Source organism: Corylus avellana, chromosome 7 (genome assembly GCF_965113065.1).
Source record: "Corylus avellana chromosome 7, dhCorAvel1.hap1.2, whole genome shotgun sequence".
Lineage (NCBI taxonomy): Eukaryota > Viridiplantae > Streptophyta > Magnoliopsida > Fagales > Betulaceae > Corylus > Corylus avellana.
Window position 1 is genome coordinate 2,210,859 of NC_142496.1, and position 25,784 is coordinate 2,236,642.

A 25,784-nucleotide genomic window follows, 5' to 3' on the forward strand; every position below is an offset into this window, starting at 1 on the left:
TAAGGCTCATTTGGTTCGCAGATTGAGTATTCCGTTAAGAAAATGAATAATTATTATCAGGAATAGAGGAAAATGGAATGGAATAATCATTTATATTCCTTAGTTTGGTAGCAATACATGTTTTCTAATTAGAATTAAACTAAAATTACCAAAAACCCCAGCCTTCTTTAAAAAAAAAAAAAAAAAAAATCTCATATTAATAAAAAAAACAAATTTTAGGGTTAAAATAAAATAAAAAATAATAAGGGGTTTTTTGGAAAATTTATTCAAATCCATAAGGAATAACTATTCAACTTATTTTTTAGAGGAATAATTATTATTGTATGTATGAGATTAGTCATTCCCATGAAAATAACTATTCCCAAGAATAGATCCATACCAAACAAAAAAAATGACTATTTCATAAAAATAATCATTCTATTTTAAGGGTCTATTTCGCAAACCAAACAAGCTCTTAATCTTTTAATGTGTTCTGTCTTCACTAAAAAAGTCCAAATATCATAAAGAAAAAAACCACTAAATCAAAGTTTTAAATCTATTTCACTTGGAACTAATAAAATAAATTGTTTATTTTGTTTTAAAAAAAAAGTTGCGCGCAATAAATATCTTCAGAAATGGCCAAGAACGGCCTTTTTTTTTTTTTTTTTTTTAAATAAATAAAAAAAATCCAAGAACGGGGTTTTAGGGAGGTTTGATTGTCATCCTCTTGTTCTTCTTCTTCTTCACAGACCAAGTGGGACTCGAACGCACGCAGACACACAGACAGAGTCTCTCTTCCCTCTCTCTTACTTGAAACCAAAATGCACTCTGCAGCCTCTTTCTCTCCAGGCCCTCAAGCTCAAATATACAGCACCTCTTGGAAAAGACCCCCCAAAATCAACACCAAGGCCCACAAAAGCCTTCACTTCCTCTTCAGCTCAAATTCCAACACTCTCTTCAGACCTTCGCTCTCTTCCACTCCTTTCCCACTCAACCTCAAATCTACTTCACACCCAATTCAGCTCCACCCCTTAGCAGACTCAGTCCATGACAATCTCGTCGAAAACCTTGAGAATTCCGTGAATTCCCACATACCCATCAATGAAATCCGCAAAGTTACGCCCTTAGAATCGTTCCCAAGAATCTTCATCCAAGACCCACCTTGGATTGCCTCACTGTTCTTGAAGGGTCTGTACAAAAAGAGCAACCAAGAAGTGAGATTGGAGTTCAAGGAAATGGAGAAGAGGAAGTATAATTTGCTAAGGAGGAGGCAGATTAAGGCGGAGACTGAGGCGTGGGAAAGAATGGTGGAGGAGTATAGGGAGTTACAGAGGGAGATGTGTGAGAAGAAGTTGGCTCCCAATTTGCCGTATGTGAAGGCATTGTTTTTGGGGTGGTTTGAGCCGTTGAGGGATGCGATAGAGAGAGAGCAGAAGGTGCAGCGGACGAAGAAGCAGAAGGCGGCGTTTGCGCCTCACATAGATTTGTTGCCACCGGATAAGATGGCGGTTATTGTTATGCATAAGATGATGGGGTTGTTTATGGTGGGAAATCAGGAGGGGTATGTTCAGGTTGTTCAGGCTGCAGTGCAGGTTGGTGTGGCTATAGAGCAAGAGGTGAGTGATAAAGTTCTGAATTTGGTTAGCTTTGGGCTTTTGGTTTAATTGATCTAAATGGTGTGCCTATTGTTGTTTGCAAAGTTTTTAAAGCAACGCCTATAAGTCATGCTGTTATCTAGCTAATAAAAAATACAATGTACATCTGAGGTGGTATTGAACTATGGGGATTTGATGTTCATGGTGGAGGAATTATTACTTATCAAAACAGAAGTTCAGTCTTAAGAAAAATTGTAGGATATACCAACTACGTCTAGAATCTCGTTCGTCTTTTTAAAGTGGAAAAGTGTATCACACTTCAAATGCATTATGCTTGATAGTTACTTTGCTCTTCAATTTCCCATTGGGATAATAAATAAATTTACTAGAAAGATATAGCACAGCCTACAAATTTCTTAGACCTATAGAAACATGAAATATAAAAAAAATCATTTGTTACAAGGCAACAAGATGGATAAAATTTGTTTAAATGGAGCAGATTTAGTCTAGGCAAACTTAAATGATTATATACAACTAATTGACAAGTCGGGCATCTGTGTGTAAAATTAAGAAGAAGAAACTGGATTATGGTTTAGACCAAGAGCCAGTTAAGTTTGTGCTCATGGCACTGTCTAAATTTGTTGAAATTGTTGCTTGTATCAGATGGTCAGAAGCAACGGTCTCTTAAACGATTCATCCCTAAATAGAAATCAAACACTCACATGTACCACAATCTTCTGGTATTGGTTACTAGGTGCATGGATTTTTCAGGCACTAGAGAACCACAGTTGCTTTGTACTCTCTTTGTTTAGGGTTATGTGGTTTATGCCTTGAATGGTGGTGGAGGTGCTCGCAGGATGGAGAGGGCACTAAGGCTTGGAAAATATAGTGAGATTTGGCAAGCCATTCCCTTGTGTCATATGTGGTGATTTTGAGATTGCTTTATGATTGAATAGCTGGTAATAGTAGCTTATCCTTCTCCACTTTGCTTGAGATCACTGCTAGCTGTATTTCTTCTTCTTTTGTTATTTTATTTTGCGTCTCTCTTTTACAGAACTTGATTCCTAGAGTTTTGCCCCTTGCATTTTTTATTTATTGCTCACACTTGTAAACAAAGGTATTCAGTTAGAGTGATATGAGGTAGTGAAGATAAGTTGTGGTTGGTCCCCTCCAAAAGATGGTTGTTTAAGGTTAGACCCTTCTATTGTTCCTTGGTATGTAGTGAAGTCTACCGCTTTTCTTGGAAGAGTGTTTGGTGGACTAAGGCTCTCTTGAGGGCGGCTTCTTTCGCTTGGTCGGTGGCTCTAGGTAACATCCTTACCATGGATACCTCAGGAAGTGGCACATCATTGTGGTGGATTAATGTTGCATGTTTCAGAGGAATGGGGAGTCCATGGACAATCTTGTTCTTCATTGCAACGTCACTTATGCCATTTGGATTGCCTTTTTTAGTCGTTTTGGATTGTCTTGGGTTATGCTTAGACGTGTAGTTGATCTGTATGTGTATTGGCAAACTACCAACAGTATGCGGAGTGTTGTTGTGTGGAAGATGGTGCCTACATGCCTTTTATGATGTTTATGGAGGAAAATAATTGATAGATGTTTTTAGAACTATGAGAGGACTTTAGAGAAGATTAAGTTATTTTTTTTCTTCAAAACTTTGTATCTTTGGACTGCTGCTTATATTTCTCTTTTAACAAGTAGTTGTAGTGATTTTCTTGTTCTTTTTACTTCTTCTAGTTAGGTGCTTCATCTTGTATACTTCCTATGTACTTAGGGGCGCATTTACGGTTTTAATGATATTATATATTATATATATATAAGGTGTAACTAACTTAGAGGTGCAGTACAATCTGTTTGATCTTGTTAATGTTGTTATTTTTCAGGTTAGAATTCATAGTTTCTTGGAGAAAACTAAGAATTACCAGAGCAAGAAGATTTTAGCTGATACAGAAGAGGGTCTGCGCAAGGAGAAGGAGATACTTAGGAAACGTGTAAATAGTTTAATTAGAACGAGAAGATTGAAGGACGTGCAAAAGCTATTGAAGAATGAAGAATTTGAGGCTTGGGGTCGAGATACCCAGGCTAAGGTTTGTGGCTATTTAATGTTTTGCTTTCACCTGGCCAATATATCAAGTTTTTCTAGATTTGGAAATTAAGAAGTGCAATTTGCAGCTGGGAAGCCGCTTGATAGAATTATTAACTGAAACGGCTTATGTGCAACCTCCACTAAACCAGTCACCGGATGGCCCACCTGATGTTCGACCTGCATTCAGGCATACATTTAAACCTGTAACAAATCCAGGGTGAGAATATAACCATTTATCTTTCCATTAGCAAATTTTCTTTAGGAGTGGACCCTGTGCTTCTAACTTATGATCACTTTCATATAGTCGATCATTTGGCCACTTCCCAGGTGGTGATTTGCCCGGGTTGATGAGCACACACACACACTCATAGATGCATGTGCACACGGTCATAATTCTGAATCATTTCTTGATCCTTGTAGGCAGAAAATTGTGAAGAAATATGGAGTTATAGAATGTGATCCTCTAGTCCTTATGGGGCTTGATAAAACTGTAAGTTAAGACATCTCCTTTTGTTTTGATGTTTTCTGTTTGGTGCAATTGAAATTAATTGACATTATGAAGTCAATTAAATGCATTGTGAGTTCTGTCTTGGAATACAGAATGTCAAACTGTGATCTCACCCATTTGTTTTGCCTAAAGAAATCTGATCTTGAAAACCTATTTATAGGTAAATGCATTGGCTTAATATTACCTGCTTCTTCTACATATCTGCTAATATCTTGTCCAAGATATTACATTTGAAAGGACTTTATCATTTGTCATTTCTTTACGATCGAGTGGTTGTACTAAAAAATTACATGAAATTTCTGAGTTGAATTTTCATCTTCCACTCTAGTGCATATTAGTCATGGTACTACTGTTTAACCTGATTTTTAATTGAAATTAATTAAATTATTGGATTAATGTGATACAACCCTACAGTGATAAGCCTGTAGAGGTTCCAAGTATGCAATATAAATTGTGGACGTCTTTACTTTTAACTTCTACTACCTAATCATTATTTAATGTCTTGTTTCTTTGCAGGCTAAGCATATGTTGATTCCTTATGTGCCCATGTTGGTACCTCCAAAAAAGTGGAAAGGGTATGATATAGATAGAATAAGTAATTTTAATGTTGGAATTTTCTCCTGAAAAGGCCTTTTGTTGGGTATGCTTTATAAAAGTGGAAATCTAGTTCTTGGAACATAATGAATGACTTCAAATAGAAGGGAAAAACTGGCTGCAACCCATTACCCAGAATTTTTTTAATATTTTTGCTATTCGTATTTTAAAATTCTTTGTGAAATTCCCTCAGGTATGACAAGGGTGGACACTTGTTCCTACCTTCTTATGTCATGCGTACTCATGGATCCAGGAAGCAGCAGGATGCAGTTAAGATTGTTCCTGCGAAACAGATGCAAAAGGTTTTTGAGGTGCAAAATATTTAAAGTTCTCTTATTTGTGTATTTTCATATTTTTCTTGTGGTAGTAGGTCAAGGACAAAGGTGGTTGTTCACTTTTTGGTTGTTTTTTCCTTGTTTCCATTTTTTATGGGTCCTTTTTTGTTTCTTCACGCCCTTTGATCTTTGAAACTTCACATTAAACTTAGCCTTGAAGATTCAAAACTTGTCTTTTGTTGATGCAAACATTGAATGAGTAATGTTTACTTGTGAGAAGTGCATTTTAATTATCTGTTTTTCCCTTTTCTTGTAACAAATTTTTTAACTTACTGTTTTTCATCACAGCTTGGATCCAATTGCTGGTGCTTCTTTACCCTAGGAGTTACTTTTATGCTAATTTGATTCTGAACATACAGGCCCTGGATATGCTTGGCAACACCAAATGGAGAGTAAATAGAAGAGTTCTTAACATAGTCGAATGCATTTGGGCTAGAGGAGGCAATATTGCTGGCTTAGTCAATCGTGAAGATGTGAGCACCTTATGAAGTTTAACATTTGAGAAATATACTATCTTTTTTTTTAAACATATCATTTGCATTCTACTTTTGCATTACTATATTGTAAGCGTTATTGAAATAAGTGTTTTCATGGCATGCTCTAAAATGAGGTGCAACCAATAAGCATGGTGGCATAGATTGATTGCACCTATATATTCTCTCCAGACTCCTGAAAGGAATTCTTTGCATTAGTTGGCATAAGCATACTATGACATGGCAGCATTCATTTTTCCCATATACCCATACTAGGCAAACCTTTTGTTGACTGCTCCTGTATTAAATATTTGTTTGGGATTTGAAGTCAAACCACGATTACTTTTAGAGCCAACCATTATTAACTACCCAAACCCCTCCCACCCCCCCGACCCAAAATTCTTTTTGCGAGCCAAAAAAAGCTTTCTTGGATTGAGTTGAGAGAGAGGAGAGCACAGTGGCTTCAGCAACAAGTTTTTACTTGCAGCGAGTTTCTCTCTAGCAATTCATCTCAACTAGTTGATTCTCTCTCTCTCTCTCTCTCCCTTTTCCGACTGCAAAGGAATTTTTGGCTTTATCTGCGCCTACTCAATGTTTTTAGTTTCCTTTAGCTATGGTGGAAAGTTTCCTTTACCAATTTGGTTCGGTCAGAGTATTTTGCTTTTAATTATTTGTTTTCTGACTATTGGTTGGGCAATATTTGACAATTTAAGCTTTCCTTCTTTTCAGTTCGCTCCACAAGGCATGTGTAGGTGATTGTTAGTTGTATTAGGCGTGCATTTCTTTATTTTTAATTCTGACTATATTATTAGTCCTACTGTTGCAGTGTTGAGCTGCTTATTCTTAACAATAAGTCCAAATGTTCTCTGTTGAATTTAGTGAGTGAAGTCTTTCTATTTTGAATTTTCATCTTCAATTGACCAATTAATATATATATATATATATATATATATATATATATATATATATATATATATTGTCAATTATAAAATCTGAGATGTCTCAACTTTGCTTTTACCTTTAAAAAATGTGAATGTAAGGATCCTGTGGTTGCATCAATATTACTAGTGTTTTCGCAGATGTGGGTTCCAGAACCCACCAAATGATGGCTCCCATTTCTTGGATATTCTTTTCAACACTGACTTCATTGAATGATCCATGGTATTATAAAATGACACCCCCTGACATGTCCGCCTTGTGTTGAGGCAACCCACAAGAAATGCTATTGATTAAGGATCTTTCAATCCATTCCCTTTGTGGTAAAACTGACTTGGCTTGAATGAAGAGTTTCTTTTGATGGTAATTTTTGCAGGCTCATTGTAGTAGGTATCTCGTGAAACACCTTTTACTTAAATGATTCATCTGGCCATTATTTATTCCTCATTTGCTTGTAGGTTCCTATACCAGAGAAACCATCCTCAGAGGATTCAACAGAAATTCAGGAATGGAAATGGAATTTGAGAAAGGCAAAGAAGATTAATCGGGAGAGGCATTCTCAACGATGTGATACTGAACTTAAGCTTTCTGTAAGATCTCCAGTTCTTACATCTGAGATTATCAAATAAACTTCTGGCATTTGTTTTGTAACATTGGGCAGTCCATTGATCCACTCGCTAAACTAGTGAACTCATGATCTTTCATATGTTACCTCCAAAAAGAAGAAAAAAAAAATCGCTGTGTAAACGATTTTGTGTACTTCACATAAATGCAATTTTACCATATAACACTTTGTCTAGACTTTGGCTGGAAGAATTGTGATCACACTTATGCTATTCCTTTTGTGAGTATTGATATGACCAAACTCATATTCATATAGGTGGCTCAAAAAATGAGAGATGAGGAAGGCTTTTATTATCCCCATAATCTTGATTTCCGTGGCCGAGCATATCCAATGCACCCACATTTGAATCATTTGAGTTCTGATCTATGTCGAGGAATACTTGAGTTTGCCGAAGGGCGACCATTAGGGAAGTCTGGCTTACACTGGCTGAAGATACATTTAGCGAACCTGTATTCAGGCGGTGTTGAGAAGCTTTCACATGATGGACGTCTAGCATTTGTTGATAATCATCTTCGTGATATATTTGATTCAGCAGACAACCCTATTAATGGAAACCGGTGGTGGTTAACAGCAGAAGATCCTTTTCAGTTCTTAGCTGCTTGTATTAATCTTTCAGAAGCCTTAAGAAGCTCATCACCGCTTACCATCATCTCACACTTGCCAATTCATCAGGTAATGCTTCATCAGAAGCCTTAAAATAGTGGAAAAAAAGCACTGTAGCTTATGCAAATTTATTATGAATGCAAATATTTCTGTACTTGTTTTATAATTATTGACTTTATCTCTGTAAATTAACTCAATCCTTATATTTTTGTCAATTTAATGCAATATAAAATTTACTTTTCGCCTGCTGCACTCCTAACTAGGCAGGATATATAAATATCTCTAACCTCATCCTTAGCTTGGATATCCCTTATATTCGTAATGATATTTGCCACTCTCAGAAATTATTAGCTCAAAGGGAACCTTTTGGTTTGCAGCATGGAGAAATATCAAAAGTTCCTTGTGCTGTTTTCCCTTTGGCTAACAAGCATTATTGATTTGATCACTTTTTCCCACCTAATGTCCACTTGAGCTTGTCAGGACTTGGTAGGGAACAAAGTTCTTAGCCTATTTGTTATTCTTTCTGCTAGACCCAAAGAAAATTGTGAAATTGTCATTGGTCCCAAAAGCTCAAGTTTTGGGGACAAACGGAGATTCAAGGTATCAGAGTAGTCCTGATTTCAAACTCCACGTTATATCTCCCATTTAAGTTGAATATTCCACGTATTGAGCTTCTCTTAATGAGGGAGAGTTTGAGTCCACACGTGTAGGAAAGTGTTAAAATATTAGTTAAATGATTAAATTTACCCCATCTTGTTAGTATAAACTTCTGGGATAGGTAGTGATTTAACAAAAATTTGATGTTGCAACTTTTGTTACTAAATGTGCTGTTGTTCTTAGAGGCTGGAGGATTTATCAGAGCTACCATCATAGCCTTCTCTTTTTAAATTTTGATGATTCACATGATTATGAAGAAGTAATCAAGCTAATATTTCCAAATTCTAGTAAATCCAAATGTCATTGGAATTTAAAGTTTACACTCATTTACAAATAGCTCTGATGACAGCTATTAACATCACTTGAGTAAGATCCTTATGTATGGTTTTGTAGAGAAGCATATACGGATCCATCCAACTTTTGGTCTAAATATTCTTAAAGAAGTCATCACATATTGTCATGTCATCATCATGTACGTCACATCGGAAGTTACTAACTATTGATTCATTGTTTGCAGTCATCTTCTTTATGTGCTGCATTCTCTTTGGAGTTGTGCCACTTTAAATGGAACATGTTATACTGACCCTATGTGCATCTTATGCTTTTTTTTTTGTGAAAATAAAAAATTCTCCTTTTACTCGAGTCTTATTGATAATTTTTCGTGCATGGTTCTCTGTCTTATGCCTTTGAAATCATTTCTTTACCTTTCTGAAATAGACATTTTTATACCAATGTTTCTTTATTCAGTGTTTTTTTTCTTTGGGAATATATTATTAATTCAGAGCTCAATACTTTTTAGGATGGTTCATGCAATGGTTTACAGCACTATGCAGCATTGGGAAGAGACAGTGTAAGCTGCTTTATTATGTTTCTTCTGTCTAGATGATTTATTCATCAGATTCATCACACTCCACTTCTTTTTTTCCCCTTAGATTTTTATTGATTTTGGATGCCTTTACCTGCATCATTCTTTCATGTTATGCAACTACTTAAGTGATATAGCTTCATAAACATACAGTGTCAATTCCGAGCAACTTTATCTCTTATCAGCAGCTTTTCTTTTTGTTTTTTAAATTTTTATAATTTATTTTATGTTAAATCTAGAAGGTCCTTGTTGAATGCCTTATTCTCTGATGTACTAGGCATGTGGCTCGGAATCATTTCTTTTAGCAACCTGGTGGTGTCACTCTCGTGAATTTGTTTCCTGCCATGCTGAGTATGAAGATGATTAATTACTTTCATAAGAAACTTTCAGCCACTTGGTTATGCTAATTTGTTATAAATTCCACTTCTGTATTGTGTGGTGTGTATTTTTACTGCAAAATTGGGTTTCAAAAATCCTTGCCTAGGGCTTGCCCAAGTGTAAAATGCTGTATAAGCTATGCCTGATATTTCACCCGTTCCTTTGTGTGATCAGAATATTTTTATCTGATCCCTTAATCTCTAAAATCTGACTATTGAGAACTTATATTGTATGGTGTTCTGGCTTGCTGATTGATTTGAAATGCATTTGTATCCTAACTTGTCTCCTGTGGTAAATTTGTGTTCTCAGATGGAAGCAGCTGCAGTCAACTTAATTGCTGGAGACAAACCTGCTGATGTTTACTCAGAAATTGCTGTGAGGTATATTAAGATTCAGCTTTAGCGTATTGACTTGATCATTACCTGCCACAGGTGTCAGAGACACATTTAATGTCTTTCGCAAAAATACCTAATAGTTTATGATCTTTCTGGTGAAAATTCAATATTTCTGTATAATACTTTTATTGTCTTATCTTGTATTTGTAAATCTGGGCAGGGTTCATGATATTATGAAAAGGGACAGCAACAAGGACCCAGCTACAAATCCACATGCTGTATTAGCAAAGATCTTAATTGATCAGGTTGAATAATTGTGGTTTTCGCTTTTATTTTATCTTATAATAGTTTTTGTGTTTTCCTTTTTTGATTGACAGAATAAGGTTGTCAAACCTTTCAGGTCGATCGGAAATTGGTGAAACAGACTGTGATGACTTCAGTATATGGTGTTACTTATGTTGGGGCACGGGAGCAGATAAAAAGAAGATTAGAGGAGAAGGGTCTCATTACTGATGACAGATTGCTGTTTACTGCAGCTTGCTATGCTGCTAAAGTAAGCAACCAGCCACTTAAATAGCAGGGATTAGGTTCTTGCTGTTAGAGATGTATGGTTGCCTAATGCAAATTCTGCTATAGTGTTTTGGGGTCAAGAGCTACTTGTGAAACTTTCTTAGATATCATTATGAAGAAAATTTTCTAGGAAGTTGAAGATACAATGCAAAGTCAGCCAATCTTATATTGTATTTCTAGTGTTAACCATTGTGCGAGTGATGGCGTGATGCGTTGTGGGACCCACCATGGTCCATGTCGCTTATCTCTTTGAATATTTACTTTTTTTTTTCTTTTTTTTTTTTTTTTTTTTTTTGGGGAATCTTAAATACAAGTGATTTGATATTTGAATTTTCAATTTTAACTTTAAAATATCTTTTTTGTAGGTAACTTTGGCTGCCCTTGGCGAGATATTCCAAGCTGCACGGGGCATAATGGGTTGGCTTGGTGATTGTGCCAAGGTATATGCATTACTGGCACATTCTGGATATTGAATTATAATGACAGCCCTTAGGCGGATGTGAAACTTAGTTTTTCCTTTTGTTGAATTGCTGGATTTTAAAACTTCTGCAGGTAATTGCTTCTGAAAATCAACCTGTGCGTTGGACCACTCCTCTTGGTCTTCCAGTTGTACAACCCTACTGTAGAAGTGAAAGGCATCTTGTGAGTGAGCTTAGTTGTATATTTACACACGACAAAACCTTATAATTGGTTGATCTCACTGCTTGAGGTGGAAGTTTCTATAAAAGAATATTAGGTGGCATGCTTTCTTGTTGTTTCGACATATTAATGATCTAAATAGATGTCATATACGTTTGTCACATTCTTTTTGGCTGGCACAAGGAAATGGGAATTAGTTGGTGAAAAAAGTTTTATGGGTAGGGTTGTTGTTAGAGATCATCTCTAAGCTATCAGTGGACATCTTATTGATTATCTTGTCGCTTAATGCATGCCATGTAACTAGATGACTCATAGTCTCTAACGTATGGAATAATGGGGGCGACCTTAATTTTCTGTTGCACTTGGAATAACTTGAGTAGCAGCAAAACTTGACTTTCCCTACATGTGCGGAAGTATTCTGTTCAAAATAGTAGCTGTTTTCAAACACAGGAGACAGATTTGGAAGAGGAAAAAAAAAAAAAAAAAATACAATACCCGTTTTTGGTACTGTTTCATGTTTTGCGTCCTTATTTGCTGGATGAGGAAGCCCATTGCAGGGTGTGAAAGCTAAATTTGATTCAAAATTACATTCTCCTAACATCTAATCAGCTCCATAAATAACCTGAACTGAACTAACTTATCTAGTCATGGGGCTGCAGATAAGAACGTCTCTTCAGGTTTTGGCTTTGCAGCGGGAGGGTAAATCGGTGAGCTTCCAACATTGTCTTGTTTTTGGTATTTCTTTCCTTGATATCTTATACAGTCATTCGAGAATTTCATTATTATGTCAATTTCAGGTAGATGTTAGAAAACAGAGAACTGCATTTCCGCCAAATTTTGTCCATTCACTTGATGGTACACACATGATGATGACTGCTATTGCCTGCAGGGATGCTGGCTTACGTTTTGCAGGTTTGTCACATACTCTATATTAGATTAAATATGTGAAAGTAATCCTGCTTTTATGCCTTTTGCAATGGAGATCAGAACAGTATTGAAACAGGACTTTTACTTTTTAACATAGTTTTTACATGCTTGTCAACTTAACTTGTTTGCAGGGGTGCATGACTCCTTCTGGACTCATGCGTGTGACATGGAAAAAATGAATCAGATACTTCGAGAAAAATTTGTGGAGCTTTATAGCGAGCCAATCCTTGAAAATGTAAGTGTATCATGACCTATGTAAATAAGAGATGTCATCAATTGAGAGTTTTCCTGGGCCTGTTCTGACTTAGGGAAAGGATGATTTTGTATGACGCAAATAAATTCCAGAGGCTCTCCCCATCCAAAAAAAAGTGTTTTGCTGGGTGAAAACATAAAATTAAAAGTTGCAGCATTTAAGCAACTTAACTGGAATTCTTCTCTTTGTGAGGCACATTCCAATGTTTGGAATAAAGTTGCAGCATTTACATTTGTGACTTAATTTGAACACTTTTGGATATAAAATGGCACCTTCCAACTATGCTTTCAATCAGGCAATATACGGAAATCTGTTTTATGAAATACAGACACACACACACACTTTATAGCGTACGAATACTTGAAAATGCAAGTATATCAAGACCTAGTTTCTCTACATTAGCATGAGAGGCCTAAATTAAGAACTTTTTCTTTTTATTTATTTTTATAAGTAATTGAGATATCATTAAAAGCGTTTAAGGCTCCTCCAAGTACACATGGAGTATACAAGAGAAACCATCTAACTACTAGGAGCAAAAATACTTATCAAAAAAAAAAAAAAAAAACTTATCAAAAAACTACTAGGAGCAAAAATAACAAGAAAATCATGATAACTAATCACCGAACTAGAAACAAAAGTAGTTGTCCAAAGACATAGTGTGTTGAAAAATAAAGACTTAAGCCCTTCCTAAGTCCTCTCATAGTCATTAAAACTTCTATCATTCATTTCCTTCCAAAGACCTAAATTGAGAACTGACATGGGCGTGTTAATTTTACCCAGGGAATGAATGCCTTGGTATTGCCAGATGAATGATTTCCTCAGGCATCATCATCATTGTCTTTTTCTTCTTCTTCTTCTTGATAACTCCTTGTCTGTTGCAAGGCAAAAAAAAGTGAAACTAAATTTAAAAGCAGTGGTACTTACCTATGCAACTTCTCTAACGCCTCTGAAATAAGGCAATACATGCTTGTCTTCTTCTATTATGTTTCAGCTTATAGTGAATCTGCTTCATATATTCTAAGATTTCCTATCATAAAGATGTTAGTGGAAATATATACACACATAAATTCATATATTCATATATGCATACATAATACACATGCATGCCCACCCCCTTGGCATCCATAGATAGTGCTTCCACTGTCCCGCTTTCAATTTATAACATTAGGATCATTTATGGTAATAGATTTTCTCACACTATCTGATTTTCCTTGTCAGGAAAAATAAATAAATAAATAAAATTTTCCTATTTATTTCCTTTTGACATTTTTATACATTTTAACTCCCATCATCCACAGTTGCTCGAGAGTTTCCAGACATCACATCCATCGTTAGTGTTTCCTCCCCTCCCAGCGAGAGGTGACTTTGACTTGCGAAAGGTTCTTGAATCTCCATACTTTTTCAACTGATACTGCAAGACTGACAAATCATGACCATATTTATACTTCTTCTGATGCAAAAAGCATCATTGAGTTCTCTGGGAAAGTTCATCCCAAATTGAACGGGAAGTTGGAGAAGGAAAAAGTTGCCTGTGGTTGCTTCTGTAAAGGCTGACAAGGACAAAAATTGGATGTGCATGTTCCGGCAAGTCCTGCTGGGACTCTATCTTGATATGGTGATTAAGATTGCACAACAGGCTGGTTGTGGATTGGAGGCTAATATGGTTCAGCTTGATCATGAATACAGGAAAGGGAAATCTCCCATCCACTGAAATTTGCCTTGTTGAAAATTTGCATATTACTTCAGTTGATTTTTTCAAGGGGAAGACATAGAGAAAGATGTAAATACTGCAGCAAGCATTTCTATGAGCAAATTGGAAGAGGTCATCCTAATGGCGCAAGATCAAGTAAATTCTTTTTTTTTCCCATGTGTTTTCATGTATATACATTTTGTATCAGAATAGAAAGAGAATGCCAGAATGGCGTTGAAAGGCAGGAAGAGATTTACTGTGCATGTATATGCCGAAAAGGCAAACTCAATTAATTATATCTTTGGGCCAGAAAATTAAGTTGGAAGGAATTCATTTTTTACACTCCACATTGAAAGATTGAAATAGCAGAAAAAGAAAAGTCAGTACATGTTTTAGCCTTGGGTGCAGCTTTTGACTAGGTGATTTCCAGAGAGCAAAAGTTCTTGTGAAATGGATCCTTGGAAGTGATTCATGTTAAAAAGAATTACAATCATATTGTTAAATCCTTGCTGGATAAAGATTTTGCTTTGAGTGTTATGAAATCAGCAATTCCATGGTCTTCTGCTGTAACCTCTGGACAAATACGATTGAATCAAAATGTTATAATTTTATCTGCAATGCTAGGAACCAATCTCACCACTTAAATGTAACTATTACCTGGATTACTCCATTATAGCACCCTGCACCTTGTTGAGCATTTTATATGGTTGTAAAATCCTTTATCTGAGGACACTCTGATATATGACCTGATAGCTTAATTATATTCTGTTTCATTTCTATTGTTACTTACTATTTAGGAGCAAAATTGAATTATAGTTTTAGGCAAGATTTCTGAAGGACAACAGGGTGACTAATAGGAATGTGTAGCATATAGAGCATTATAATTTAACTGCAGACAACCCTTTTTTGTTTTTTAAGCTTCAGGAACCTAGAAGACTTGGAACCCTTTTGGTGCATTGCTTTCTTTAAGATTTCAGGACCATATTTACAGAGTTTTGAAGGATATCTGAGTCAACAAGTGGCAGAACAGAAATAAGAAAGAACATTTTACCCAAACTACCAAGGACAAGGGGTTTTAGTGTTTAGGGTGTCCAGAGTTTTAATTTTATATGAGAAAAAACATGCACTACAAGAAGCTCACACTCGTAAGAGTCCATTTGGCCCTCCGATTTCGCAGGTCAAAAATACTTTTTAAACAAAATCATGGAAAGTATCATGTTTGGAAATACGTTTGAGAAAGAGCAATTTTTAAACATGAAAAAATTCACGTTTTCAAATTGCAGATAAGTGGTGCGTTTTTTAAGGCAAATCACGATTTTACCAGATACTTAATCATGTTTAAAAATCATGTTATCACTAATTGCATTTTGAAAGCATTATTTACAAAACAAACGTTTTAGAACCGCTAAACCAAACAAAGTATACAGAGAGTTACAAAACCAAAAGCCCCAAAAGGCTTGTCAAATTTAATATTTAGTGGTGAATCGAGATTGAAGTTTAGGTTTGTTTGAAATAATAGTAACCTATATGCAAAACCTCAATAAAAGTCTTCCCTTAATCTTCACGACTCTAGTTAAGAATCATATTTTTCCTTTCTCAATTCTTCGCATAATCGCCCAAATATGTTTTTCAAGACTATTTATTTTTCATCTTTCTCGCTCAACCTATTTTCTAGCAATCACGGTTTTCTAACTCAATATCTTGCTTGTTTTGTGTTTTTGCCTTTCTTCTCATATATATAATTATCTCATTCTCCCTCTCTCAGCATCGTTAAGGAAAAGTAGAATCTAAAGGAAGATCAAGATCTGACTTCACCAAAGAAAAGATAGATCTATATCCACAGTTTTTTTCAATAGATTCATGAGCATATATAAGTACACTACATTGCACAAAGCGAAATAGCTGAAGATTTCTATGTATCTGTTTCAACCCATTTTGATTTATGGGGTAAAATAATCAACTTAGAATTACAAACACCAATCCTATAATGAATTGCAATACTTTTAACTATAGATAAAACAAGCAACACCGCCCGTGTAACCCAAAAGTTAAACTCTTGGCACAATCATAGAAAGGTTTGAGCCTTAGTGGCATCTACCCATAAGAAAGGTGCAGCCTCATTTGAGTCCTTTGGTGACATTTTACCTCCCCTTCATTTTTTTGTACCCCTCTTAGTGAAAAATTTTTACCCAGATGCTTGTAATTCTTTATCTTCTTTTACAGCATATGCCAACCAATTTCCTGTACTGCTGCTTGGCTTGGGTGTCAAGAACGGTTTAATTCAGCCGCCTCAACTACATTATCAGCAGATATGCTACCTGAAGAGTCAAAGCAAAAAACTTGTCTTACGCTAGAATCTGCGAAATCATTCAACCTGCACACAAATGTAAAAGCATACTAGGGTATTTACATCAAACAGGGTTATCAACATAAAGTTGAAGAGATCTGATGCCAACTACATTCATATGCATTGACCAGAAACCTCAAAGAATAGAGTTGTACCCTGTTTCAAAAGAGAGTAACAAGAAGTTCTCAGCAATCTAAGGCAGTTTAATTCAGATTCGGCAACAGATTTTTCCTTCTTAATTATTGCATAAAATGCATTGGCAGTACCTCTCGAAAGCTGTTTGAGCTTCAGCTAATATTGGACTATGTAATATTACAACTGTCTGCAAGCAAAACGGAAGGGAACAACATGGACCTACTATCCCATCTACCAGTCCCTGCAGTACCATGCATATGTCAGAAACCAATATAACTGTGCGAAAGAAAAAAAAAAAAAAAAAAAAAAGAAAAGAAAAAGTGTCCTAACGTACAAGCTATAAAGAAAAGAAAAAATCAAAACAATTTCTGAAGGTTCAGGAGAACGGTTGATTCCACAGATAATGTTGAATGCTATGGATTTTTAACATTTGCTACATGTTTAAATCAGTTATCCAGCAACAGTTATCATGACCTAATTGTAAGTGCATTCTATGATTAGAAAAAAAAAAAAAAAAAAAGTCAGTCTAAAAGTACTTCATGATCCTTGTCTAACAGTAACAAGCAGAACAATCTGAGATGCATACTTATAAGAACGCTAAAATGAACCAAACCAGGATAGTAGACGCAGATTTTTGGACATTTCTCAAGTTATATTCAATATAAGTTAAGTAAATGCAGAAGCTGCAATCAGAAGATACGAATGGGGAAAAAAAAAAAAAAAAAAAAAGCCCAGGGTTTGGTCACAAAGTTAGGGCTTTCCTACAAAAATATAACAAAATACAATAGTAGCAGAATGACATGCACAAACATTAAATTTTGAGATGTATTTGAGTAGGATCTCAAACGCACCGGGCCCAGACTGTTTTCAAGTGTAGAGGCTTAACAAGCTACAAACCCTGAAATATTATAACATTAACTCTGTCACCAACCCATCTGCTTCATCCATAAGGACCACTTAACAGCCTCTAAAAATTTATCATTCTTCTGCAGTGTGGTGATCAAATTGATGTAGGTTATCTTATCAGGTTCTATCCCATTTTCTCTCATTTCCTTGACCAAATGTACAGCATCTTCAACCATTCCTGCAATTCCATAAGCCTTGATCAATGTGTTATAGCTGCACAAATCAAGTCCAAGTCCACGCTCTTTTAATTCGGAGAGAACGCCAGTGACTTCAGCTATCCACCCTTGCTCTCCATAGATATTGATCATTATGTTATATGTGTAGTGGTCAGAAGCACATTTTGATTCCTTCATTCTCTGTAAGACGCTTCTAAAGATCTCCATTTGTTTGTCTTTCCCATAAGCATCCAACATACAATTGTAGGCTTCAAGAGAAACTGAAAATCCTTTAAATTGCATCTTTCGAACTGTTGACGACATGTTTTTGAATTTTTTATTTTGGCCATATGCAGCTATAATAGTATTGTAAGAGATCACATCGACCAAGCCTCTTTTCTGGGCCATCCAGAACAACCTTTTAGCTTTAATGAAAAGCTTGGATTTTCCATAAACATTAAGCATGACATTGATGGTAATAGTATTAGGAGAAAACCCTCGCTGAAGCATTTCGTCAAAAATCCTGGAAACCTCATCAACTGGCAGAGCATGAGCACAGCAGTTTATCACACAATTGTACATTTCCTGATCCCAAGTCACTCCATTCTTCATAATGCTATAGTATACACCTGCCAATTTATCAAGCATGCCACATCGCTGATATATGCGGAGCATATCGCGGAACAGATAAATGTCTGGAACAATGTCCCTCCGCTTGTCCATCATGTCTAAAACAGAGCAAGCCTTGCTCAAAGATCCGGCTTTGGTATACATTCTTACAATAATGCTAAAAGCAATAATGTCCAGGGCAATTCCTGCAGATACCAATTTCAGATAAAGTTTCTCAGCTTTGGGGAAGAGACCCATGACACTGTAAATGTCAATCATTGTGCATGAAATGTGCAAGTTTGGCTTGTCATCATGTTTAGGCATCTGAGTGTATATCTTAACAGCGTTCTCAAGATGACCCAACTCTTTGCATGAGCAAATCAACAAATGATACAAGTTATTCTCGAAAAATAGATCCTTCCAGACTTTGTCCCCCAACACTTTTATGGCATCATCCACCAAGCAGTGTTTCACATATGCCATGACCAAAATAGAGCAAGAGGTCTGATTAACAAGAACATGGTCATATAAAGAACCTTTCAGTATCAGAGGCACTTTATCAATCCTTCCAGCTCTCTCATATGCCTGCAAAAGAGTTCCAAGGATGGAGGAGCATTGGCATCCCATCTTCAGCATATCATCAAGAGTTTCTAGAGCACCCTCTTCATCCTCATGTCTGGCTTGCAAGTTTATTAGTGTGTACAAGTTAGATGAGTTAGGCTTGTATCCCGACCGCTTGAGCTCCTTCAAATGCCATTCTGCCTCCTTATAATTGTCTGCACGACCCCAACCTTCAATCATGGAACGGTAAGTAGTTTCGTCAGGCTCTAGTCCAACTTCCTGGATGCCCAGAAATACGCGTTGAGCAGCATACATGTTGGATATCTTCCCATACCCAGTTATCAATGTATTGTATGCAACAATATTTGGGGAAAACCCTGCTTCATGCATTGAGATTAATACCAGTTCAGCTTCCTCTAATTTGCCTTGGTGACAGTATGTATTCAGCATTACTAACCAATTCTCCAAATTTAGTACCACTTCATCTTCTCTCATCAAACCAATAACCTCTTCCGCCTTGTCATACAAACGCAAACGGGTAAAAATTGTGATCATCGCTGAGTATGCAGACTGACAAACAATCCCAAAGTTCCTCATTTGGCAAAAAGTAAATTGTGCCTCCTCAACACTCCAACCCTTCTGGTAAAGCCCCATAAGCATCCCAAAGGTAGCAACATTAGGCTGAACCCCATTTTCCAACATCATTCGAAACCACTTTGCACCCAACTCTACCCGCCCCAACTTATAACAAGCATAAATAACAGTATTAAAAACCCGACAATCCAATTCACAACCCAATTTAGAACTTAATTTCCGAACCATCGTCTCTGCTGCATCCCAATCTTCTCTTCTACCAAGCACTCGAAGAACTAAAGAATGAGCCCTTACATTCTGCTCTAACTTCCCATTGCTTCTCATCCACTCAAAGAACACCAGAGTTTTGCTATCACTACTACACTTCTCTAGCCGTTTCAAAATGGCATTACACTGCTCCAAACTCAAGTCTGACCCAATAGCAGAGTAATTAACATCCAATTCACCATCACCCACAAACAAATTCTCTGTTTCTCGTTCACCACCATTCCTTCTGTACCTAAGTTTCAAACCCGCCTCCCTTTTACTCCCCTTCTTTGTACCCTGAAACCTTTTTTCAACTTCGCGTTTTAAATTCTGGTTTTTCGCAACCAAGCTCTCCTTTACCAAACCTTTAGTTGGAGACAAAACAAAGTCGCTATCAGCTATATTAGATTCGGTCACTTCAGGCAATTCAGTGTCAAAACGAGAGACCTTAATGTGATTGACCCTAGTCACTGAATTGATTTTACAAGGTCTACTTACATGAAGGTAGCTAAGAATCGAAGAAACCGAGCACAAATTTGAAAGTTGAGCTGGATTTACATTGACCTTCTTTGAATCATATCTATCAAAGGAAATGGAAAGTTTAAGTGAAGCCATGGTTCACAGTGACCTACTTACAAACAGGTTCCGTGCGTCCATCAGTCCTGTGAGCGCTAATGAAGCGTAAGTTCAGCTTGAGAACGTTTGTTTGACATAAAAGGAAAGCCTAAGAGGGATAGAAAGAGGAAATGTATGTATGATGATAGGCATACCTTGGGGTTTAAGAGATAATGGAGGTTGAAGCAGTGGAGGAAAGTAACCGCTATTAGACGATACTCTGAGGCCTGGAAGTGCCCAAAACAAAGCAAATGCCCAAGTTGGCCGAAAAGGACCAATGATTTTTTCTATGGCTGAAATGATACGTGGGGTCATTGTATCTTTTTGGGTTAATTAATTCTACTCTCTTCACCACGCTCATTTACACTGACTTTTTAAGCGATTTTTTTTAGTGATTGATATTAAAAATCAATTAAAACACGTAACGTCAACGGTGTTAAAGAAGTGATTAATGAGTGTAAATAGTAACATTAGGAACAGGATTCTCTCCGATTCAAATGAACTGGATAAAATATCCAATTCGTTAAAGTTGACGAATATTTTTGTCTTTTCACTTTTTGATGAGACAAAAATATTATTCTACTATAACTAACTGGATATTCTCAAATTCAAATGAAATTGAGAGAAACCTAATTCACTCATTAAGAACTTGAATATATATATATATATATATATATATATATATATATATATAAAACACATATCAATGTTATAGATTAAATTTATGTTAATCTAGACTATGTTGTTTATGTTTGTACTTGTACTTTTTATTGTCTCATGGTTAAATTATAGAGGTTAAATATGGGTTTTATACAATTCTATGATACTTCAATTATTAGTGTCGGGCCTGCTTTTGTCTTTGGTTTGATGTTTTTTTCCTTTTTTTTTTTTTTCTTTTTTCATGTGCTAAAAATCTTGTACATAAATTAGTCAAAAGCACCGAACTAAGATCATTTAGAAATTTTTAAAATATTCTGTTATGTAGAATTTCTTAGATCCTAAATACTGATAAATGCTTATGTGATAAATACTAGATTTATAAAAATGAGAAATGTTGCCGTGTTAAAATCTCAGTTATTTTATTTGAAATCAATGGTTGAAATTTAAAGAAATCAACAAAATAAAATACCCAAAAATTCTAGCGAATCCACCAGTATTACCTATTCTTATTTACAGAGGTTCAAAGTGGAACTTGCTTTTCTCCTTTACTAGTTGTAGAGTTTGGAGTTGGGTCTTGAGCTCAAATTGCACTCACATCAAGGCATGACCCAGTTGCTAACTTCATCCATGAGACGCAATTGATGTTAGAGGAACTCTTAGGCTCACAACTCATCTAAATCTCCTTTTCGACTACTGATAGTCGGCTGTGTCGTTCTTTTTCGACCACTGATGGTCTTGTCGGCTACCCTTTGGGGTGTTGTTCCGTTTACGAAATTTTGCTGTTTATTACTGCCTGTTGAAGCACAGTTTTCCAAATGGTGACGTGGTATGCCTGCCGAGCTTGAGTTGACCAATACACAAACTATTTGGCTGCCCAACAAAGAAAGGAGAAGGATCGAAGTGACCGGGGGTGAGCCGGCGAGAACACTCTGATGCCTAAGTCAGAATGAGAAAGAGAAAGGATATTAGTAACAACTACAAAGCTGAGATAGCAAGAGTTGCGATTACCTTTGCTTTGATAACATGACTTGTATTTATAGGCAGTGAGAGAATTTGATCTTCCACACAATCAGGAATATTATCCCTTGATATTAGCTTAACAAACATTTAAATGAAGGATCATGTTTGTTAGCTGTTCCATGATTTTAGTGGCCTGAAATCAGGGAATCAGCTTTGTAGCTTTTAGGCCGTGCTAAGTTAGTGTGTCCGAGTGGGACTCGGTCGCCTTTGTGATCTTAGATGTCAACTGATGTATCTTCATTGATATGTAGAAGATTTGGATTGTAAATGGATGTGGTAACTTTTGAATAGACAAAATCTTTTATCTGTTAACAGCAGCATCTTCTAGGATATCTGAGTTATTCCCTTTGCCGAGACCTGTATGCCCTGAGTTAGTCTTGGACTTTATGGTCTCAGCTGAGAGGGTCTCGGATTCTATAGTCTCGGACACGTAGGTCTTGGATATGAAGGTCTTGGATTCATGAGTCTTGGGCTTTCTCAGATTGGACCTGAGGATTGTTGAATACTTAATGGGCTGATCCATGACCCGACAATTACCCCCCAATTTCGATGTTTGTAGAACTACAAAAATTTCATGTCTTTATAGAATGGGTCTACTATCCGAGACCAGCTGTTTTAGGAAAAATCTCGAGACAACCAATGACCATCTGAGCCTTGTCTCGGACGACTAAGGCGGGGAAATTTGAATTTCAAATTTTTGAGCGGTTTTAATTTTCAAATCTTGGAGGGAAAAACTTTTGAATTTCAAATTTCGAGTGGTGTCGATTGGTCTTCCCGAGACACTGTCGGTTCACTGAACTAGGTGCTCGAGTACTCTTATCGGCGCATTTAATGTGCATACTGCCGAGGCAAGCCTTTAAAAGGCGGTTGACCCTCCTTTTTCCACCTACTTTCTCTACTTCGTGGTCAAGCCCTAGCCTTCTGCTTTTTATCTGTTCTTCGAGAGCCTTCTTTCTTCCTTTTTCTTATATCATCAGTCTGGCGATGAGGGATCAGGTTCCCATGGCCTCGACGGCAACACTTATCCAGCTTGCTGGCGGCCGTTGTTAACTAGGGCCAACGAAGCCAAAATCCGAGAGGAGTGTTTTATTCCCAAATCCGTTAAGCTGCGATTTGATGACGAACGGGTAGGTGCTATAGTGTGTTCTGATGCGCACGAGATTTGTCTGTACAAGACTATGTTTCGTGCTGGTTTTCGACTATCCTTTCTGTCAATAGTGCGAGAATTTCTGAGCTATCTGAATTTGGCTCCGCATCAAATCGTGCCCAACGCTTAGAGGCTTATCTATGCCTGCATGATACTGTGGCCTATGGCACTCGAACCGAGACATCACCTCTCTGCCCGAGAATTTTTATGGGTATATCAACTCCAAAAGAACCCGAAGTGCGAGGGCTTATACAATTTCCAGTCTCAACGGGGTAAATTTTTCCATGTAGATGGCAAGTATTCTAGCAACCACTCGTGGAAAGGAAAGTATTTCTTTGTAACAGGTCAGTGGGAGTTTCACCCTACTGAAGCTGCCCAAGGTCCGAGAGTGCCTCGGGAAACAAGCGTTCTTGCCGGGAATACCTCTAAAGAGCCAATTCTCACCAGTGAAGAACAGCGTCGTGTGGATGACGTTTTAAAGTGGACTAGGAAACACGAGAGTTTATTGAACTATTCGTCATTAATGAGTATAGCCTCGGAGGGGATAGGCCTCGTTACCCAAGGAGGGGCTGGCGGGGGTAAGAAGAGGCTTGCTTCCGTGATCCTAAGTTTGTTATTTTTAATCCTCCAGCAGCCAACACCCGAGGGGCTACCCCGCGGAAGGCCAAGGTCGACAAAGGCAAAGGTAAACTAATCGAATTACCAAAACAGAAGAATTTTCCACTCCGTACCAGTGGGATCTTAAAAATAGGTGAGGGAGTGGCCCAACCCGCTACTCCGCAATTCCGAACCACAAGCCTGTTGAAGATGGATACAAGGGTTAAGAAACTCACCACTCCTCCTCGGGTAGCCAGTACTCTGCGCTTGGTAGATGAGCCCAAAGAGCCTGAGGCCCCTCAACCGAAAAAGAGGAAACTAGTAAAAGTGGCAGAAGCAACAATGTAGGATCAATTCACCAGCTTGTTGGCTGCCAAGCGAAAGGCCGGTCCTGGACCTGTGGTAAAACCAGCAGCAGAGGTTGAAGCCTTCCTTGCGAATGAACCTGTCTCAGTGCAACCGTTAAACACCACTCCCTTGGCCTCGGCCGGAGCTGTGGTTGGGACTGCAATCCCCATTGAATCTCTATCGCTCGAACCTCTGGGCTCCAATATCCAACATATCTTGGATGAGGTAGAGTTTGAGGAACATTCAGATAGCTCCACAAGGACGGTGCGTGAAAAGACCGAGGGCCCTATGGTAGCTGCCGAGGGAACTCGACCTCTCTCCCCTATTGTTGAGGTGGAATCAGAAGCCCGAACTTCAAAACCTGCAATGGCTCAGCCGCCATCACCCTCACATGCCAAAAAGGCTGATGTTGCGGAGAGAGCCTCGACTAGTGAGAGAGTGTCTTCTACTGAGACCTCATCTTCTTCCGTCTCGCCCATAAGACCTTAGGGGGCGGACTGGACTGTCGGCGGGCGCCTTGTAGAGTTCAGTGGTGACTTGAAGGGCAACCCTTTCTTAGCATTGGTGGATCTGATTCAGCACGAGAGCCTTACAATGGAACATGACATATCTGCTCAAGGCATGACGAAGCAGATGATTTTTTTCCAACTTATTGTAAGTATAATATCTTTCTCCTTCTTTTTCCTTATATTTACATACTGATAAAATCCTTGTTACAGGGTATCATGAGATCGCTGGTCTTGTATTGTTACTTCCGGAAGGTAGCTAAGGACTCGACCCTTAAGACAAATAGCCTCAAAGATATAGTTACTGATCTGGAAGCCGAAAATGCCAGGCTAAAGGAGATAGTAGTTAAACAAGACGAAGAGCTGCTGCTCTCTGGTCAACAACAGTCAATAATGCAAGCCGAGACTTCCGAGGTGGCTGTGGCTCGGGAAAGGGATGAGTCTAAGGTCACTGAGCTATCGGCGGAGGTTGAAAGTCTCCGAGCTGAAATAAACCGACTCCAGGAGGACAATTCTATTATAAAAGAAGACCTGAACCAGCTGGAAGAGGCGCACACGGGGGTTTCGGATCAGCTGAAATTAGCTCAGGATGAAATCTTGGAACAGAAAGCCTTGGTGGTGAAGACAAATGAAGCCAAAGTGGTTGCCGAGGAGAAACTCAAGTTCTTCAAAGGCAAGTACGTCCAGGTGAGGGCTCAGCTGAAGGAGGCCAAAACCCAAGCTGCCAATTATTTGCGTCAACTATCCTTTGCTTCATGGGTTTGGAATTTTGCCTGGGCCGATAGACTTATCCTGGGCTTCGAAACTTTTAGGGCTTGGGCTAAGGACACGACCCGGAAGATTACACATATGTTCCTTTGGGGCAGGTCCTCTAATGTGCCCAGCAAAACAGTATGCTAGAGTGATTGTTCTTGTCTTCCTCCATTATGTAGTGAAAATGTTCAAATGGGAACCAATGCTTTCAAATGAGAAAATTATAATCGAGTCAGCCCCCGTTCTAGCAAAGGGTTTCCCAGTTTGGCTTTCTCCTCTCCAAATTAGTAAGGGTTTTATGATATGATTTCATTTGATTTATTTCTTCTGTTTGTATCGATATTTTTCTCCTTGTAATGTGTACTTAATTTGTTGTATAACTTTAAGTTGCTATTAACTTAGTTTCTAATTAGCTTAGTTGCTATTTAGCATGCCATGAATGTGGTTGTATCACCACCAACCGTATCTTGAATAGCTGTGCTCATAGGAGCATGACGCCGTTTGGCAACCCTTTTCCATCCCTTCAACACTATT

General features: G+C 37.5%; 2 protein-coding genes across 5 annotated transcripts; one reads left to right on the forward strand and one right to left on the reverse strand.

Moving 5' to 3' along the window:
* The first annotated feature begins 732 nt into the window (after positions 1-732).
* SCA3 (DNA/RNA polymerases superfamily protein) lies at positions 733-14,398 on the forward strand. 2 transcript variants are annotated; one of them, XM_059597349.2, is made up of 19 exons: positions 733-1,595; positions 3,461-3,664; positions 3,750-3,880; positions 4,084-4,153; positions 4,688-4,746; positions 4,959-5,076; positions 5,460-5,573; positions 6,968-7,099; positions 7,390-7,806; positions 9,194-9,244; positions 9,947-10,017; positions 10,193-10,277; positions 10,373-10,525; positions 10,908-10,982; positions 11,095-11,184; positions 11,841-11,888; positions 11,979-12,093; positions 12,240-12,343; positions 13,660-14,398. In XM_059597349.2, exons 1-19 carry the CDS (start codon positions 801-803, stop codon positions 13,768-13,770), a joined length of 2,943 nt encoding a protein of 980 aa, XP_059453332.2. In that variant the 5' UTR covers positions 733-800; the 3' UTR covers positions 13,771-14,398. The 2 variants fall into 2 exon arrangements, with proteins under 2 accessions (XP_059453332.2, XP_059453333.2); XM_059597350.2 differs by lacking the exons at positions 11,095-11,184; positions 11,841-11,888; positions 11,979-12,093; positions 12,240-12,343; positions 13,660-14,398 and having other exon boundaries at positions 10,366-10,525.
* A 1,688-nt stretch (positions 14,399-16,086) lies between these two features.
* On the reverse strand, positions 16,087-20,232 carry LOC132185905 (Tetratricopeptide repeat (TPR)-like superfamily protein). 3 transcript variants are annotated; one of them, XM_059599718.2, is made up of 4 exons: positions 17,385-20,232; positions 16,665-16,774; positions 16,462-16,554; positions 16,087-16,369 (listed from the first exon to the last, which is right to left on the reverse strand). In XM_059599718.2, exon 1 carries the CDS (start codon positions 20,217-20,219, stop codon positions 17,457-17,459), a length of 2,763 nt encoding a protein of 920 aa, XP_059455701.2. In that variant the 5' UTR covers positions 20,220-20,232; the 3' UTR covers positions 16,087-16,369; positions 16,462-16,554; positions 16,665-16,774; positions 17,385-17,456. The 3 variants fall into 3 exon arrangements, with proteins under 3 accessions (XP_059455701.2, XP_059455702.2, XP_088374761.1); XM_059599719.2 differs by lacking the exon at positions 16,462-16,554; XM_088518635.1 differs by having other exon boundaries at positions 16,337-16,554.
* Between the last annotated feature and the right edge of the window lie 5,552 nt (positions 20,233-25,784).